Source organism: Grampus griseus (genome assembly GCF_964374135.1).
Source record: "Grampus griseus genome assembly, chromosome: 4".
Taxonomy (NCBI): domain Eukaryota; kingdom Metazoa; phylum Chordata; class Mammalia; order Artiodactyla; family Delphinidae; genus Grampus; species Grampus griseus.
Genome location: NC_138997.1, coordinates 12741170 through 12761440, shown reverse-complemented (window position 1 = coordinate 12761440; position 20271 = coordinate 12741170). Strand labels below are relative to the sequence as shown.

Sequence of the window (20271 nt, the reverse complement as noted above, 5' to 3'; positions counted from 1 at the left end):
CATGTGTTACCTCATTAAAACCCCGAATCCATATTAGTATCTCTAATTATAAAAAGTGGACTTTGAAATACTTTGAAATTCAGAGAGATTTTGTTGACTAGCCCAAAGATACACAGAAACTAAGTGGAAGAACTGAACTTCAAATGAAAATGTTTCTTTCTCAGTTGCCTAATCATTATAAGATTACAATACATTCTACTATTAGTGCTTAAAATCATTAACTGTAAAGCTTATAAACAATGGAAATGAAATAGTACAAATCACAAACTCACAATGACCTCCATCGAACTAATATAGCCAGTTTTAGCAAACTTTTTAAATTTTATTTTATTTATTTTTTAGCGGTACGTGGGCCTCCCACTGCCGCGGCCCCTCCCGTCGTGGAGCACAGGCTCCGGACACGCAAGCTCAGCGGCCATGGCTCACGGGCCCAGCTGCTCTGCGGCATGTGGGATCCTCCCGGACCGGAGCACGAACCCATGTCCCCTGCATCGGCAGGCGGACTCCCAACCACTGCACCACCAGGGAAGCCCTTAGCAAATTTTCTAAGAAATGTTTGCTTTCTTTCTTCCTCACTCCTCTATAGAGAGAATAAACAAGTATGCCCACCATTGTCCCATCCCAGCAGAGGTCTCCAAGGTGGGGTGTGTTTGTATGTGTAAGCAACCCAATAAAACCCAGCAGCATGGATGCAGCAAAAGAAGAGAGAAATATTTCCTCAAGTCTTTTTGATTCTCTGAGGGAAAAGCAACAGGGGAGGGAAGAGAGGAGATGACAGGTTGACATGGCTGGTTTTACGTGCCTTGTGTGTGTACCCTGCTCTTGCAATCCTTACCCAGCTGTCCTCACAAACTCAGCTGTGTCACCAAAGCAAACAACAAACCAAATGTCGACACCATTCATTATGTGTCTAAAGGCAGGACAAAAAATTCTTAAAATGCAAAGTTTTTGACTCCATTCTCTGAAGTTTGGTATATAGATACCCTATTACTCCGATGTCTTTTTACAAATAAAACTTGAATTTGATTATTTCACTGGAATATTCCATCTAGTTCTTAAAGAGAGTCAAGATTTTATTTCTATCAAGTTTTCTCCATATGTTATTGGGGTAGTGATTTATAATTCTGGTTTTGAAATATCTTCTAATATCTCTGGTTATCTCAGAGGATGCCAAAAAGTTTTCGAAAAGTCCTCCAAGAAAAACGTTGAAACATCTCTAGAGGGCTGTTAAAATAATTCCTCTATTTTTCTCCTTCCAGAATCGCACCATGCCAAACTACAAACTCACTTATTTTAATATGAGGGGGAGAGCAGAAATTATTCGTTATATATTTGCATATTTGGACATAAAGTATGAAGACCACAGAATAGAACAATCTGATTGGCCTGAAGTCAAGTCAAGTAAGTAGCACAAATGTAGTTCATGGAAATGTATGTAGAGAAAATGTTTCCAGAACCTTTTGTCTTTCCTCAGGGAAAGGAAAATAGAAAGGTTTTTAAATCTCATGGAGCTTTACACTGAGAAGCAGCAGTTCAGGCAAGTTAAATAAATGCTCTGTGACCCAGAAAATTTCCTATTGAGGTGAAAACACAAAACTGACAGAGGGGGCATATAAAAATAACACAACATGAAGCTTTATCAGAAGAGCTGAAATGGAGGAAATACTGAAGTCAAACTTTTGACCATTGGACTAGCCTGGGCTTGCTCAGATATCACTAACATTTGGATGATAGATAAGATAAGCTGCTGTAACAGAAAACAAAACTCAGATGGCTTAAATAACAAGGAAATGAATTGTACCACATAACGGAAAATCCAGAAGTAGGCCAGGTTTCAAAGGATGGCTTTATCCATTTTTCCTCCTCAGTGTGTTGGCTAAATCATGAAGCTGGTAGCAATATGTTTGCTGCAATTCCAGCCTCGCAGTGTTGAAAAGCAATTTTGAGAGGCTAGAGGAGAAAGCACTGCTTCCTTAAGTGTTCCCAGAAGAATGAGGAAAAACTTTCCAGGAGACCTCAGCAAACCTCTCATGTTTCACTGGCTCAGATTGGGTCACGTGTCCATTTCTGAACCAATCATTGGCAAAGGGAGTGGGAGGAACCTTAGAATCATCTAGTCCACCTCTGAAGTAGGGGATGGAAGCAGTTTTCATGAGGCTTTGTGACCGTATGAGAGAGGGGTGGGTACGTGAACAAAACTGGGGTCTGTCTGATCAGAGGAAAGAGCAAATTTACAAATTGGGCGGGTAACACAATGAAAACATGCTTCTTAGCACTCAGGACAGTGAGGAAGAATTAGAAATATTATTAAACAAACAAAAGTGTGTGGTTTTCAGTTAAGTTGTAAGTCATCCTCTAGATGCTTGCCATGTTCCCTGGAAATACTAAATATTAAGTGTCTAAAATTTATATTTTTACGCTAGATTATTAAAATTTCAGATAAAGATGAAGCTGAAGAAAACAACTATATAGCATTTGTAGGCTATCAGAACTGGATAGTCTGCAGACCCTATTTCATTTAATTTCTCTAACACGTCAAGACGGGATATATAATTGTTTCTATTTTATAGTTGGATTAACTATTAATTTTATAGTTGGAAGCACACAGAGTTTAGGTATTTTTTCCAAGTTCACAGCCCTAGCAAGGTACAGCTGATTTTCAAACACAGGTCCATCTAATACTATAGCCCAAGTTATTTGCACTAGATAATGCCAACAAAAATAATACCATGATAATTGACGTATTCACAATAAGTATTGCCACTTGCCTTTTGGAAGCATGAGTTTCTCTGAAGTCATTGCCCCTGTAATTACTCCTTTTCTTACCAGAGAACTCTTCTCCGATGGGATAGAATATCTTATTTCCTGTTCTTCTGAAACTTTACCTTTAATATCCAAGCATTTCTTCTGATATCAGAATTTGTACATGAGCTTCTGTGGACATAAAATAGGTGAATATTAAATTTATCCATTAAATAAGTCAAGATGAATAGCAAGTTGTGGAGGTATTACATATAACAAATTCTGCCTTTTAGTTTTTAGATATAAGTTCTTTGTATTCTTTATACCCTATTCTACCTTAACTTTTCATTGTTATTAAAAATGGAAGTACTGCATTTTCTTAATGTTTTCACATATTCTTAGAATTGAAAGGGATCTTAAAGTTAATGATGGTTAAGCTACAGTTTCAAATGCTTTAACATACACCCAACACAAAAATGGCTTAAAGAGGAGAAAAATTTATTTCTTTTGCATAAAAGCCCAAGTTAGTATAGCAGTTCTGCCCCATGATGTTGTCAATGATGAGGCTCTTTCATTTCTGTTCATCTGCACCCGTAGTGGGTTCTTATTGACACAGTGTGAATAGTTCACCGTCCTTCCATATTCCAACTCACAGAAAGTGCAGAAGAGGGAAGAGAACACACCTCTTCCTTTTAACAGCCTGACCAGGAAGTTGCACACATCACATCAGTTATATCTGTTTGGCAAGAAATTAGTCACGTGGTCATGCATTACTACGAAGGAAGCTGGGGAACGTTGACTTTATTGTGGACAACCATTTGCCCAGCTAAAAATCCAGGATTTTATTACTTTGAGAAAAAAAGCAAAGAATAGATATTGAAAAGCAGTTTCTATTACAAATTGTATCTGGTATCGTCTCCTGTCCAATTTAGGGATGCTCTCTGGTGTTTGAAACTCACTATGACCATCCCCTCTGCTATAATCTAGAATATCATTGGATATTTCTATTAAAATTTTCTTCCTGGTCAAACCTGGTAGACTGTACACATGTGTTTAATCTCTCCTTTAATAACATTAAAGTACTTAAAAAAAAGTCACCACCACCCCAAGGACAAAGAAATCAACCTTGAATATGATAGCACAAAATTCTGGAAGCTAGAAAACCAGTCAAAGAATGGTAAGGTGACTTACCTTTAAGGCCAATGATGCTCAAATATAAACCTGGAGGAGGAGAAGCCAAGCTAAATCACCCCAGAGATCCTCCAGAGGGTCAGGAATTGGTTGCAAAAGATAACTTTAAGAGCTGAGCTGATACAGGGTTGCCTGGAAAAATATGAAGAAGCAGTATGACCACAAGTTCCCTCTCTCTCCCTGGAAGAAGCATAGAGATTACTTTCAAGAGGATGGACCAGAGGATTCTAGGACACCAGGCATGTCTCGGACACAATGCTACAGTAAACATGGCATTCAGTGGAAGTCTAGAAACTAGATGGTGGGACCAACAGCCCTTTCCCCTGCTCTACAATCAATGGCAATCAGACTAATATCCCTCACACAGGAAATGGGAGGAATTCTCTCTGGGGAAGCTGATCAGTCTAAGAAAAATGTCTAACAGATACTGAACAGATGGGGATCCCTCAGTGAATTTGCCTAGCCCAATCTGTGGGCAAGCCCCTCCTATGCACACTGAGGTTCCAGTGAACTTTTACCTCTTTGCCCTTTTAAATAGTAATGGCAAGTCAAAAGTTAACCCATATTTGTGAAAACTCTCTAATATAAAACAGACCTAAAACCAAACACCTCTGGAGATGTCAAGATGGTATAGCAAGAAAACAAGTTCAAAAATATAAAATCCTCAGAGAAAAGAGAAGATATTCTATACAATCTTAAAGGGATGTACGGAGACAAAAAGTTCTTGGAAATGAATGTCGGATACAAAGAAATCAATAAAATGATGAAAACTAAGTAAATCCCCCAGAAAGCACAATAGGAAAAAAACGAAAAATAAGAGAAAAAAGATAAGGAAAATTGAGAATGAACCAGTTTAGGAGGTCCAACATCTCCATGAAATTCTGGAAAGGGAGAATAGAAAGAAGAGGGAGGAAAACTTAAAAGAATCTTCCTTATACAAAATTGAAATTACCTCCATGTGGCTTTCATACATTGGTCTTGGACTTACCATTTTAATCCATGGAGAACCAATTATTTTTTCTCTCACATCCAGTTATTATAAGACATTTAGTAAATTTAAGACATCATAGAGAAAAAGACATTGCAGTATAGTCAGTTTAATGAAAACTCTGAAGATAAGGAAGGTCTTTGGCTGAATTCAGAATTGAGTCCCTAGGTAACTCATTACCTGTATCTCTATTTAGATGTCAACTTTTGGAGCTTCCTTGATCGTTTCTCTGATCATTATTGTGAAATTCAGTCCACCCTTCCCACCCCTGACTCTACTTCTTGATTTAGGTACTATTTCCTATGGACTGTCTGAGATCCGCCATCACATCTAGGTTCAAAGGACAACTCTCTTCTCTTCCTGGAGTGTTCCATTTATTTCCCCTGGTTTGGGTTTGCTCACCACCCAAGTAGAACAAGCTTCTGTTAGACTCTGTCTGCTAATTTACGTGTAGTGCCTGTGCCTGCAAGCATAGGAACAGCACAGAGCAGAATGGGACCATCACTCCTGGCACAAGTGTAGACATTTTTCTAAGACATTTTACCAAGATCACAGTAGCTATGTTGGCAGCCATATCATACTGAGGCCGTGCATTCAGCACCACTAAATCTCTTAAAGCTTTTTGACAGGTGCTCCTGTTAAGTTACAACTCCAACCCCATGAAATTCTTTTTTTCTGGAACCAAATAAAGGACTTAGCATTTGTCTTCTTAAATTGCTTCTTGTTAGATGCAGCCCATATTCCAATTGTTGGCAATTATTCCAAGCTTGGCTAAAATGCTTCCAGTAGCTGAAAGCTTACCACCTCATAAGAAAACACATTCCATTGTAATAGCTCCAAAGGTAACAGAATTATTCTTCATCTTGAGTTAAAATATGCCCTTTAGGACTTCCCTGGTGGTGCAGTGGTTAAGAATCTGCCCGCCAATGCAGGGGACACGGGTTCGAGCCCTGATCCGGCAAGATCCCACATGCCGCGGGGCAACTAAACCCTTGCGCCACAACTACTGAGCCTGCGCTCTAGAGCCCGCGAGCCACAACTACGGAGTCCGTGCTCTGCAACAAGAGAAGCCACTGCAATGAGAAGCCCGCGCACCGCAACGAAGAGTAGCCCCCGCTCGCCGCAACCAGGGAAAATCCCGCGCGCAGCAACGAAGACCTAACGCAGCCCACCACCCAAAAATTAATGAATTAATTAAAATATGCCCTTTAAAATTTTCTTCTTGGTTCTCATTCTGCATTTTAGAGATAGTCCAAATAAGTAAGATTATTTTTCCATTTGATAGCTATGCCATGTTGGAGATGGTTTTTATGTTCCACTTCATTTGTTCTGTCCTCTTCAGTGAAGAGTGGTAGAAGTTCTTCAGCCAATCCTCATATCATGTGATTTTCAGACTCTCTCTAACTTGGATACTATCCTCTGGGCTTGCTCTGATTTTTAATGTCTTTCAAAAACATGGCTCTTAGAACTAGAAAACAGCTAAGTAAGAGTTCCAACTGGATTTCACCTCTCACTTGGCTCTCACCTCCATCAGGTGTGTGATCTGGACTATTTCTATAACCTCTCTTCATCTCATTTCCTCATTTATAAAATGAGATGGTAGTTAATACCTACTTCATAGGGTTGTTTTAAGTACCAGAAGACTGAATGGGCATGTTAAATATTTAGTACAATGCCTAGCACAAAAGGAAGCACCCCTCAAAATGTCAGGCATGTTAATTCCCTCTTGATTACATACTTTGCTTCAAATAAGGCATCACAGTTTGTATCAGTTTTACTTGGGACTTTGTTTTGCTCACTGCAGTATCTCAAACACCTGGAATAGTACTTGGCACACTTATTAGGTAAGTGTTCAAAGATGTTTTTATTCCTGATGTGAACTGTAGTTCATCTTGTACTTATTCAGTGCAAACGAAAGACGCTTGAAGGTTGATTCTAGTAGTTGTGTTACAGTCATGGGATTATGAGTGGCACTTTATTCTTTTCCCTCTTTCCAAAATAATTATATGTCCCAACCTAAGGCACTGGTTGGGAAAATTGTGATTAATTCATATGGCAAAATGTATGCTTTAAAAAATGATGTTTTATTGATTTAGAAAGATTTTAAAAGGTATTATCAAATTTAAAAAAGTGGTTTACAAACATATATATTATGATTTTGTTTTGATATATATATGGGAAAGCAATTAAAATATTTATCATTGTGTGGTAGAATTATTTTTATTTATCTTCAACTTAGAATTTTTCTATAATGAAGAATAATAAATTATTCTCTGACAAAAATATAATAGGTTTAGATAAGAAAACAAAGTAGGATTTACAGATAAATATTAATACACCTGCTATGAATCTGTCCTATATTTGTACAAATATGCTTGTCGCTTACTATATACTTCAAATGATCAATAAGAATTTGGCTAAGTTCCTTATCATAACTCAATATCAAACTCTTCATATTCCTCAGACTATGGTTTTAAAGAATAATTAATGTAATCTCTGAGGACTGAAAATTTAATAAGGCTTTAAAAGTTAAAAAAAATTATATAGTAAGTATGTGAGATAATATATAATATATATCGATAGTATCACTGTAAACTTGGGGTTTAGACCCAGTTCTGTCACTAAGTCTATAGCAGCTCTTCTAACAACTCTTCTTTTCCCCTTTTCTAAAAAAATTGGGGTATAGTCGCTGTTCAATATTATATAAGTTGCAGATGTACAGTATAGTGATGCACAATTTTTAAAGGTTATACTCCATTCATAGTTATTATAAAATATTGGCTGTATTCCCCATGTTGTACAATATATCCTTGTAGCTTATTTTATACCTAATAGTTTGTACCTCTTACTCCCCCACATCTATCTTGTCCCTCCCCTCTTCCCTCTCTCCACTTGTAGCCACTCATTTGTTCTCTATGTCTGTGGGTCTGTTTCTTTTTCTAACAACTCTCTTTTTTTAAACTTGTAAAATGTAAAGATTCCACTAGAGGATGCCTAATGTCCCTTCTAGAATTAATATTCAAGAATTCTGTAACGTTACTATCATGTTTTATTTCCACAATTATCAGTAAAATGGAAGTATTATAACTTTTGTTCTGGAAGTTGATTCTTTGCTCATTTTATTTTAAGCTCTTCCATTTGGCAAAATTCCCATTTTGGAAGTCGATGGATTGAACCTTCACCAGAGCCTAGCAATAGCAAGATATCTGACCAAAAATACAGGTAATATATTTATTGTGTGTACAGTTTTTGATAACTGAAAAAAAAACATGGCATATATTCAATATTCATTAAGTAACGTTATTACTGAATGGGATTAAAATATAGTGCAAGGGAGAATGGGATTCAGTGCCAGAGAAGTATAAATATACCATCTCTACCAGTTTAATTTCCCGAGTTCCCTAGACAATTAATTTTATACTGCCTGCAGTCTCTCCTGCCCCATACTTCCTTGTCCTCAATCCCTTATTGGAATTTAGCTGAAAAATTAGACAGATGTGTCTGAACCCAAACTTTTGCTAGCATGCATATCACAGGTTATCAGAGAAGATTAATTAATGGGAAATACGTGTGGCATAGGGAGGCTGAAATGACTCATACTATTAAAATCATGTACCCAATGTCTTTCATCCTAATCATGCTAAAAAAAATAGAAGGGGAGTCTTCTTTGCCTCCATAAAGTGCCATCTGAGGCCTCCTGAGTGGGTAGTTGGCTACTGGATTGTTTATTTAGTGCATGCGCTAACGTGATGAGATGAGGAGTAATAAGGGAAACTTAGTTCTCATCTTTGCCTGGTGCCTTTCCCCATCTTATGCTCTGCTGTCTTCTCTCTCCCCTCACACTCTCATAACACTCTTTTTGAGTGAAAGGCTACATTTGGCTTCTTTTAAAGACCCTTTCTTTATAAATAATCTGCAGAATCAGCATGTCCCACTCCTGACACTGACACCCTCTTTGCTACCCCCAAAACCACTATGATCCAAGCTGTAGAGACATGGTTATCTTTTTTTTTTTTTAATTCGTTTAATTAATTAATTAATTTATTTGGCTGCATTGGGTCTTCGTTTCTGTGCGAGGGCTTTCTCTGGTTGCGGCGAGCAGGGGCTACTCTTCATCGCGGTGTGCGGGCCTCTCACTGTCGCGGCCTCTCCTGTTGCGGAGCAGAGGCTCCAGATGCGCAGGCTCAGTAGTTGTGGCTCATGGGCCCAGTTGCTCAGCGGCATGTGGGATCTTCCCAGACGAGGGCTCGAACCCGTGTCCCCTGCATTGGCAGGCAGATTCTCAACCACTGCGCCACCCAGGAAGCCCGAGACATGGTTATCTTACCAATAAAATGGGCCATAATTACTAGACCTTCATTTTTGGACCAAAGTAATGTATGTATGTTAAAAATACAAAAATTTGTGTTACACTAACACATTTCAGCCAACAAAATTTTTTGGAAGTTTAAGAGATGGAGGGACTTCCTTTGTGGTCCAGTGGCTAAGCCTCTGCACTCCCAGTACAGGGGGCCTGGGTTCGATCCCTGGTCAGGGAACTAGATCCCACATGCCACAACTAAGAATTCACATGCAGCAACCAAAAAAAAAAAAGATCCCATATGCTAAGACACAGCAGAGCCAAATAAATTAATAAATAAACAGATAGATAGCTAAATATAAGAGATGGAGATGACTTCTGACTATAGAAATTTGACTTTGAAGTGGAAATGACATTTGAGTTGAGCCTGAAAAGATACCTAGAATTTCAAGAGAAATATGTGGACTTAAGCAGTGTTTCTCCAATTTTATGTGCATAAGGATCACTTGGAGGTTCATTAAAACAGATTGTTCAGCCTTGTCTCCAGAGATTGTGATTCAATAGGCCTAGGGTGGGAAATTTGCATTCTTACCAATTTCCCAGATGATGCTTATGCAGCTGGTCCATGGAACTCACTTAGAGAATCTCTGGACTAGAACATTCCAGACAGAAAAAATGGCAGGAGAAAAAGAAAAGAACTTCAAAATTTGCTGGGTGGAGCAGAAGCAGAAAGAGAAAGGGATGGAAAGATAGATTCTGGTAAGAAAGAGCCAGAGTATTAATGTCATCCCTTAAACAATTGTAGAGTTTTTTGGGTTTTTTTTTGCGGTACACGGGCCTCTTACCGTTGCGGCCTCTCCCGTTGCAGAGCACAGGCTCCGGACGCGCAGGCTCAGCGGCCATGGCTCACGAGCCCAGCTGCTCCGCGGCATGTGGGATACTCCTGGACTAGGACACGAACCCGTGTCCCCTGCATCGGCAGGCGGACTCTCAACTACTGCGCCACCAGGGAAGCCCCTGTAGAGTTGTTTTTAAATTGAGATATAATTCACATATAACATTACATTAGTTTCAGGTGTATGACATAATGATTCAGTACATGTATATATTGCTAAATGATCACACAGTAAATCTAGTTAACATCCATCACCTCACATAGTTACAGATTTTTTTCCTTGTGATGAGAACTTTTAAGAACTACTCTCTTAGCCACTTTCAAATAGATGGTATTCTTAGCTATACTCACCATGCTGTACATTACATCGCCAGGGCGTATTTATCTTCTAACTGGAAGTTTGTATCTTTTGACCACTTCCACCCATTTTACTGCCCCTACCCCTGCTCCTGCCTCTGGTAACCATCTGTTCTCTGTATCTTTGAGTTAGTTATTAGCAGTAATTTTTAAAGATTCCAATATGAGTGAGATCACACAGTGTTTGTCTTTCTCTGTCTGACTTCAACTTTAAATTTTTATCTGGAAAAGCAACATAACCATGGCTATGAGCTTAGGAAGATTATTCTGGCCATACTTTGTTTGGCATGACTGCAGGGGTGCCTATTTGGGAAATATGAGAAAGTTTGTGAAGACAGAATCATCCTAGGGTTAGAAGACATACTGGCACGTGGAGGGAAGTCTATTTGAGCAGGAGAGTAAGGGCCAGGCAGACGACACCTGGACATAGCTCCTTATTCCCATAGCTCCTTGGCCTTATCCTCTTCCTCGTCCTCTTCTTAAAAGAAAAAGTTCCTTAACTTGCAGTATCCTTTCCATTGTCTGTCTTCCCCAGTTAGCCGTAAGTGCCATGCAGGCAAGGAATTGATCTCCTTTGTTCACTGCTGTAGCCCCAGTTGCGGCCGACCCCAAAGGATACATAGAGAACTATCCCAAAGGAAGCTGAGAGGGCTTCCCTGGTGGCACAGTGGTTGAGAGTCTGCCTGCCGATGCAGGGGACGCGGGTTCGAGCCCCAGTCTGGGAAGACCCCACATGCTGCGGAGCAGCTGGGCCCGTGAGCCATGGCTGCTGAGCCTGCGCGTCCGCAGCCTGTGCTCTGCAACGGGAGAGGCCGCAACAGTGAGAGGCCCGCGTACCGCAAAAAAAAAAAAAAGGAAGCTGAGAATATGGCTCTGGAATTTGGGACTAAACATGTTGAATGAGTCATCTGTATAAAATTGACAGCTGAAGCCTTGAGTGTGAAAGTCAAAGTAGGGATGAAAATGAGTGAAGAGACCTTATGATACAATTCAGAGGGATTTCTCAAGGTCAGAAAGAAGAATCAGTCTTTGAGCATCACACACGTGAAAATATAGATAGCTTACAGAAGAACGCTAATTACTAAGGCATTTTCTTTCACTTTTAATAGCTTTATGGTGTGATTTACATACAGTTCACCATTGTCAGTATATACAGTTCCTTGATTTTTAGTAAATTCATACATTTGTACAAAAGCAACCTATTTTATATTTTTATTTTTTATTAAAGTTACAAGTTATAGGCGTACAATATAGTGATTCACAATTTTTAAAGTTACACTCCATTCACAGTTATAATAAAATATTGGCTATATTCCCTGTGTTGTGCAATATATCCTTGTAGCTTATGTTATACATAATAGTTTGTACCTCTTAATCCCCTACCCCACTGGTAACCACTAGTTTGTTCTCTATATCTGTGAGTCTGCTTCTTTTTTGTTATATTCACTAGTTTATTGTACTTTTTAGATTCCACATATAAGTGATATCATACAGTATTTGTCTTCCTCTGTCTGACTTATTTCACTTAGCATAATACCCTCTAATTCTATCCATGTTGCTGCAAATGGCAAATATTCTTTCATTGTTTTTTATGGCTGAGTAATATTCCATTGTGTGTGTGTGTGTATATATATATATATATATATATACATATATATATATACCATATCTTCTTTATCCATTCATCTGTTGATAGACACTTAGGTTGCTTCCTTATCTTGGCAATTGCAAATAATGCTGGTATGAACATTGGGGTGAATGTATCTTTTCAGATGAGCTTTCATCTTTTCCAGATATGTACCCAGGAGGGGAATTGCTGGGTCATATGGTAGTTCTATTTTTAGTTTTTTGACAAACTTCCCTACTGTTTTCCACAGTGGCTGCTCCAATTTACATTCCCACCAACAGTGTAGGAGGGTTCCCTTTTTCTTTTTCTCCACATCCTTGCCAACATTTGTTACTTGTGTCCTTTTTGATGATAGCCATTTTGACAGGTGTGAGGTGATATCTCATTGTGGTTTTGATTTGCATTTCCCTGATGACTAGTGATGTTGAGCATCTTTTCATGTGCCTGTTGGCCATCTGCATGTCCTCTTTGGAAGAATATCTATTCAGTTCTTCAAACCAGTTTTTAGTTAGATTATTTGTCCTTTAGATGTTGAGTTGTATGAGCTGTTTGTATACATTGGATATTAATCCCTTATCGGTCATATCATTTGCAAATATTTTCTCCCATTCAGTAGATTGTCTTTTCATTTTGTTGACAGTTCCCTTGGCTGAAATGCAACCTATTTTAGAATGCTTCTACACTGAATCATTTTAGAATGATTCCTTAGCAAAATGATGGTCAGCGAATGGCAGTAAAGAAAAAAAACAACACTTCTATTATTTTAAACTTATAGTTCCCAGGAAACAAACAAATGCTCCTGACAAAAAAGTATCTGCACATGTAACAGTAATTCTTTCTACAAGATAAATGATAATGTATGTACAGGTTATTTATTGTAGTATCACTTGCACTAGCAAAAGACTGGAAACAAACCTAATCAGTTGAGGCTAGTTAAATAAATTGTGGCACTTCCACTTAAAGGAATCCCATGTACCTGAAAAAAGAGCAAGGATGCCCTTAAGGGACTTGTAAGAAAAGACCTCTAGGATATATGGGGGAGGTGCGTTTTGAGTGGGATACCGATTCTTATTTTCATTAAGAAACAATGGAAGAATACAAAATAAATGAATGAAAATGGTTACCAATATGGTAGGTAGGTAAGGAAGCAAAATGAAGTGAATGGGTCAGAGGTGGAAGTTAGTATTCACTGGACACTGTTTTATATTGTTTTGAATTTTTGAACCATATTAATATATTGCCTATTTTTTAAAAAGTTTTACTATAGTAAAATAAATTGAGCATATTCTTGGGCATAAAATGGCCTGTCTCTATTCCATAGATTTGGCTGGAAAAACAGAATTGCAACAATGTCAAGTTGATGCAGTCGTGGACACATTGGATGATTTCATGTCTCGTTTTCCTTGGGCAGAGAGAAAACAAGATATAAAAGTAATGTGATCAGTTTGCTGTTACTGCTATTAATCATATGCACTTGCCAAACATTATGTTAGGTGCTTTTCAAAGTTCCTTTTTATCAAAGTAAGACATACATCTAGTTTTAAAATATCAAATTATATTAAAAAGTTTAAAACAAATTACTACAGTGATTCCCAGCCTTACCTCTTCATATTAACCCTTCCTCAGATGCAACCCTCATTTTAACACTTTTAGCTGTTTCTTTAGGATTTATATATCTCCATATTTTCTATAGGATATGTAAATATGGCTTTCTTTGATTCACAAATTTTAGACAGTTTGGGCCTCTCCCTGTTGTGGCCTCTCCCGTTGCGGAGCGCAGGCTCAGCGGCCATGGCGCATGGACCCAGCCTCTCCGTGGCATGTGGGATCTTCCCGGACCGGGGCGCGAACCCGTGTCCCCTGCATCGGCAGGCGGACTCTCAACCACTGTGCCACCAGGGAAGCCCTAGATAGTTCTGATAGACTTATTATAGTAATTAGAATTTATCTCTTACATAGTCATTCTCTTTGCTTCCCTTCCCCCAAACTCCTAATATAATATTAAAATTTTGTGGTGAGGGGGCTTCCCTAGTGGCGCAGTGGTTGAGAGTCCGCCTGCCAATGCAGGGGACACGGGTTCGCGCCCCGGTCTGGGAAGATCTCACATGCCACGGAGTGGCTGGGCCCGTGGCACCATGGCCGCTGAGCCTGCACGTCCAGAGCCTGTGCTCCGCAACGGGAGAGGCCGCAACAGTGAGAAGCCCGCGTACCACAAAAAAAAAAAAAAAAAAAAAATTGTGGTGAAATCTACATTCAGTCATTACATTAGTATGACTATGCAGATATTGTACAAAACTGTGCATTGTGGTATACTTTGATTATATTTCCTTTCTCACTTTCCTCCTCAAATTAGTAATTGTCTTTTTTTCATTTGCTTAATTCTTTTTTACTTTTATTGCTGAACCTTCCCACACTATCCAATGGCCTGCCAATGCAATTTTTCACAAAAGTCAATGATATCAGATAATCTACTGTTTCCATTATTTTCTTGGAGCTATCGAGCCAGAGATTTCCATTCTCCTTTGTAGAGCTGTCTAGGATTTTGCACAGCTGTCATCATTGGACTTTCCTTCACTGCCATCCCAGGAACGTCTTTCTCTTGAGCTGGAGTCCTGTTTCCTGGATGACGTACTCTGTTTTTATTTACTCCCTTGTTTACTTGGGACACATCTCCAGTATTCGTATCTCTTATCCTCAAGACTTCTTCATGTAAAATTTTGGAAACTGTTGTTATCCTCATTTTCCAGATGAAGAAATTGAGGTTCATGTAGTGTAAATAACTTACCTAAGGTTACTTAGCTGGTAAGTGGTACACAAGGAATTCAAATCCCAGACACTCTGGCTCGGACTCCATGTTCTTAACCACTGGATGTAATGCCACAGTGGTAGCAGCCATTCAAAACAGCTGTGCAGGAGTATTTATGCACATGTTATGGCTTAAGGCCTGTATCCAAAAGCTACAGCACAGAACAAATGGCAGTCTTATCAACTTACTTAAGCATATTTATTCTAAATACTTTTTGTTTAATTAGGACCCTCTGATTTAAATAGAGATATTTGGAACATAAAAGTATTCACATTTACCGATTCCTTGACATAAATGTAAGGTGTGTGGGGAGACACACACATATATGTATATATACAGATACCTGACTAACCAGAACAAAGTCTTAAATAAAAACTCATCTTTGAGGATAGAAATACATTTGGGCTCTGGAGTCAGACTGCCAGGCTTGAATCCTGATTCTCTTTTTACCAGTTGTCAGTTAACTCCCTATCAAATTTTCACATTCTATGTCTGTAAAGTAGGGATATCATAGAATCTGCTTCAAAGTATGTTGGGAGGATTAAATGGTAGCATAAGTACCTATGGCTAGGTGGAAAGTATTCACTAAATATTAGTTATTATAGTGTTTTCATATAATTCAGTGCTCATTGTTTTTCCTTTTATTTGTCAGACATGACATCTATATTTCACATATCCTTATAAATGCAGAGACAAGTAGATGCATAATTCTCAATTTAGAAAAAAGTATATAAAGGTTTTTGTTCCATGTGGGCTTGCCCTTCTCTACTTCTCTATTTTTCCATTCTCCTTTTCTCCCAAAGGAAAATGTTCTTTGAACATTTATGATAAGGGGAACTCTACCTTTGTATTAGAATAACAATGCTCTTACGTGCTACCTACGTAAAACCTCAGAAAAACAAATTCACAGGACATATTCGAAGTTCATGAATAAATCATATGAAGGGACAACATGTTGCAGAAATAATTGCGAATAGCTAGACTATCTGATTAATAAGCAGGACCTGGCCAGAATACAATGAAAAATACACAGTTCTTTTGCATCTCATTACTTAGTCTCTCCGTAGTGGGCTGCATTGCTGCCACCTTGTGGTCAGATAAAATTTTCAAAAGCAGAATATTGATACAGTAAAGATGGATGAACAGTGAAAATAGTCCTCTTCTTTTATGTTCTTTAAAAATCTATGGAGTACACATAATTATAAATGTTTCATGCTAAAAATTCCATTTCCAATTTAAAATTAAAAAAAATTAATTTAAAGGCAAAATATGTCTCTGAGCATTGGTCACACTGATAATCCTTGAATTTATCACTAGTGTTTCTGTGGTTATTCAATGCATCTGTTTCAGTTTCCTCATCTGAAGAACAGGGCAGGGGGTTGGGGGGGGAGGGTGATGGATCAGCAGGACTGAGGGAACAGCAGTGGCCCATTTCCAAACCTAAATGTTTTGGGCAGTGTGGATTTTAAAATGGTGCTTTGGAGAAATATGCAAACCTCCCTAAATCCTCTAAATGTCATTTGATAGAATACAATAGCAATGACTTTTCAATGTGCAAAAATCTCCTTCCTTATAACTCTCTGGGGGAGGTGGGAGGAAATTTCTGAGTCCACCAAGTATAGGAATGGCTATCTAGGGTTTATCAGAAAAGGCTATGTAAGAAAATTTTATCTTCTTTAGGTTATTTTGGTGAGTATTCTTTAAAATGACTCTTAAATACTAATGGTTATGCTGTTTAGCAATTTACATTTCATTAGACTGATATGATTCTCACCAAACACATAAAGAGAACCTGGGCTAAGGAACTCAAGAGCACAGAGATAAGATTTTTATCTGGCACTGCATATACAAAGCATTGGTGTACCTTAAGCTGTGGAAATGCACAGTAGAAAAAGTAGCAGAATCACCCAGGTGAACGCACAGGAGTTTTTGGAAAGCTGTACAGCATCTACATCCTGTTGCATTTAACTCCCTCCTGTTTCTAGCTATTCTAGGACAGCCAAGCTGGCTATTACCTCCCCAACTGATGCTGATCTAAGCTAAGCTATGGGAAATGTCACGTGTTTCTGGGCCCATTGCCTCTTAGCTCACAGATTCTGTGGAAGGGGCTGAAGGATTCACACTATTTTATTTAGAACTATGAATATATTAACCATAGAGAGAGAACCTTATGTACAAAGGTGGTATAGAACCGTGGAAAGCATGTAAAGTCAAAATAATGACAAACTTCCCAACCTTCAGTACCTGAAATGTGGCAAACCTACGTAAATCTGTAATGATGCTTTTGCAAACTGGGCCCTACAAATATAAGGCATTATGTTATAATAATCTATATTACCCAGCTAAGTCATAATAGTAACAGGAAGTAAATCAGTAAATTGGTGAGATTGATCCACTATTTGACTTATCTTAATAGAGGCTGATTTTATTACAGATTTTATAATATTCATTCATTTGTGAATATTAATGATATATGTATATTTTATAATATTTTGAGTTTGGCTTACATTTCACATCCACAATACAAACCAGCCTGATTTTTGTATATAAACAAATAAATACCTCTTACCAAGAAAGAGGCCATGAATAAATTATTTGGTCTTCAAAGATTCAAGTAAAAACACAAAGATAATTTTTTTAAATGGATATATCTGTTATTTTTTCCCAAGGATATTATTTGGTTTGTAATAATATCTTACATATTATATCAAAAGGGGGCACCTTGGATTCATTTTACAGATGATAGTCAAGGCAGAGAAATCTCACCCTAAGGTACAATGTCAAGCCAAACAGAGGAAATCTGCCCAGGAACACTACTATTTATTATGGATTACTTCCTGTTAAGTGTAACTGTGAGATGAAAGACTGCTAAACTGGAGGAATCTTACAAAATAATAATATTTTATTAATAATAGTCTTACAAAATAAATTTTATTTACAAAATAAATTAATTTCTTTACCTTTAGTTAAATTATTTCACTTTAAAGGGAGTGAGCCTAAAAAAGGTAGGGAATTTTAGAAATGTAAAAACATAATGGAATAATTTTCATTAACAAAAATTAAGATAAAAAACCATGAAAAGATTTTACTGATGAAATATTAAGTCATTATATCCAAAGAAACAATAAGAACTGATGACAATATTTATTTTTTAATCCATGAGTAATAAAGGGAAGAATAAGATCTATAGAAAATCAGACCTGAATCTCCATGCCATTCATTTAAAAAAACAAACAAGCAAGCAACAACCACCAATAACAGGTAGCTACTTCCTTTTTGAACTCATGTGGGAGAAAGAAGATGGAAAAATCTACTTCCTCTTCAACTCATTTGTTTTTCTTCTTATTATGCTTAAAGGAATCTTTTTTCTCCCTCTCTTAGGATCAGATGTTTAAGGAGCTACTCACATGTGATGCATCTCATCTTCTGCAAGATTTAGACACATACTTAGGGGAAAAAGAGTGGTTTATTGGTAACTCTGTGAGTATGTTTTACATCTTAAAAAAATACAAGCATATACATATATGGATAAACCAAAAACTTTATAAAAATGTATTGAAAAAAGTGTTACTCATAGGGAGGGAGTAGGTTAGAGAGCAGGGACAAAAGCTAAACTTCTCTGAATAAAACTTTTTCAGTGGAGTTAACTTTGGAAACATGAACTAAAATATTTTATATAATTATATAACAACAACAAAAACATTTTAAAAAGCTATCACTGACAAACTAAAGCAAAGTGAAACAAATGAACTTGTGTCAAATTGGTGCACAGGGTATGTGGAGAAGTACCTGTGGACTCTATTAGTGAAACACTATCTTAAGAAACATTGTCATTTTTAAAAACACAGTGATTTGACTATACATCTCATTATAGATATTTTCTCGGGACAAAAAAATAATTATTGTACACCAGTTTCAGTTCACGATGTACTTTTTCTTAAGGTAAAGACAACAAGCATTTTGTGTCTCTTTTTCTCGAAAAAATTACCAGTCTAGTTGTTCTGGCCACCCCTTGGACCCAGATTCTGGTCTCTAAATACTAAAAGTAACCAGAACTTCTTGGAGAAATAGCTCATTCTCAGTTTGGGACAGGAAACGTAAAATATGAGCCGGGAATACTTTGACATAATAGAACCAAATAAATTATCACAACCCCCGCCCCCCACACACAACACCAGAGTTGTGTCAGAATGACTTAGCAGTCAACTTGTAGAAGCTCTCACTGGCCAAAGATGAGAAAATTCAAGCCACAATAAGAATATTAACTGCAATGGATTGAAACAAATCAAAATGAATGAATCCATGAGTTTATGACAACCACCATCACCAAATACACACACACACACACCTCAAAACCAAACAAAGCTTCATTGGTGACTTTTAGAAGATGTTATGGAGCCAAATTATTACAAATTTTCATTGACTTATGATGGGATTATGTCCCAATAAATCTATCGTAAATTGAAAATATCGTAAGTCAAAAAATACACCTAACCTACTAAGTATCATAGCTTAGCCTAGCCCACATTAAATTTGCTCAGAACACTTACATTAGCCAACAGTTTTGGGCAAAATAATCTAACACAAAGCCTTTATAATAAAGTGTTGAATATCTCACGTAATTTATTGAATATTGTAGTGAAAGTAAAAGACAGAATGGTTGTATGGGTACAGAATGATTGTAAGTGTATTAGTCGTTTACCCTCCTGATTATGTGGTTCACTGCCACTGCCCAGCATCATGAGAGAGTACCATACAGCATATCACTAACCTGGGAAAAGATCAAACTTCAAAATTCAAAGTGCAGTTTCTACTGAACATGTGTCACTTTTGCACCATGGTAAAGTCAAAAAATTGTAAGCTGAACCATCATAAGCCAGAGACTGTCTGTATTCCGAAAACTGTTAAAAACAAAAAAGTTGAGGGGTTTGAATAAGCATTTATCGTGCCATTCCTATGCCAATTATACCTCAAGATAAAAAAAAATGGATGGACAAAGTCTGCCTACATAAAGGTATTCTAGTTAATAAGTAAGGAAAGAGGACTTCCCTGGTGGTCCAGTGGTTAAGAATCTGCCTGCCAATGCAGGGGATACAGGTCTGATCCCTGATCTGGGAAAATCCCACATGTCGCAAAGCAACTAAGCCCATGCAGTGCTCCACAACTACTGGAGCCTGTGCACCGCAACTACTGAGCCCACGTGCTCTGGGGCCCTCGTGCTGCAACTACTGAGCCCGCGTGCTGCAACTACTAAAGCCTGTGTACCACAACCTAGAGTAGCTCCTGCTCGCCGCAAATGGAGAAAGCCCAAGTGCCACACGGAGACCCAGCGTAGCCAATGAATAAATAAATAAATAAATAAACA

General features: G+C 37.9%; 1 protein-coding gene across 1 annotated transcript in view; it reads left to right on the top strand.

The window, feature by feature from the left end:
- Positions 1-1268: 1268 nt before the first annotated feature.
- The window catches only part of HPGDS (hematopoietic prostaglandin D synthase), a gene marked incomplete at both ends in the record, with an annotated part of 28577 nt that continues 9574 nt past the window's right edge, over positions 1269-20271 (top strand). The window contains 4 exons of the mRNA XM_082653665.1: positions 1269-1401; positions 8051-8143; positions 13422-13531; positions 18288-18386. Coding sequence (XP_082509791.1) covers positions 1269-1401; positions 8051-8143; positions 13422-13531; positions 18288-18386 — 435 coding nt within the window. The remainder of the gene's footprint in view (positions 1402-8050; positions 8144-13421; positions 13532-18287; positions 18387-20271) is intronic.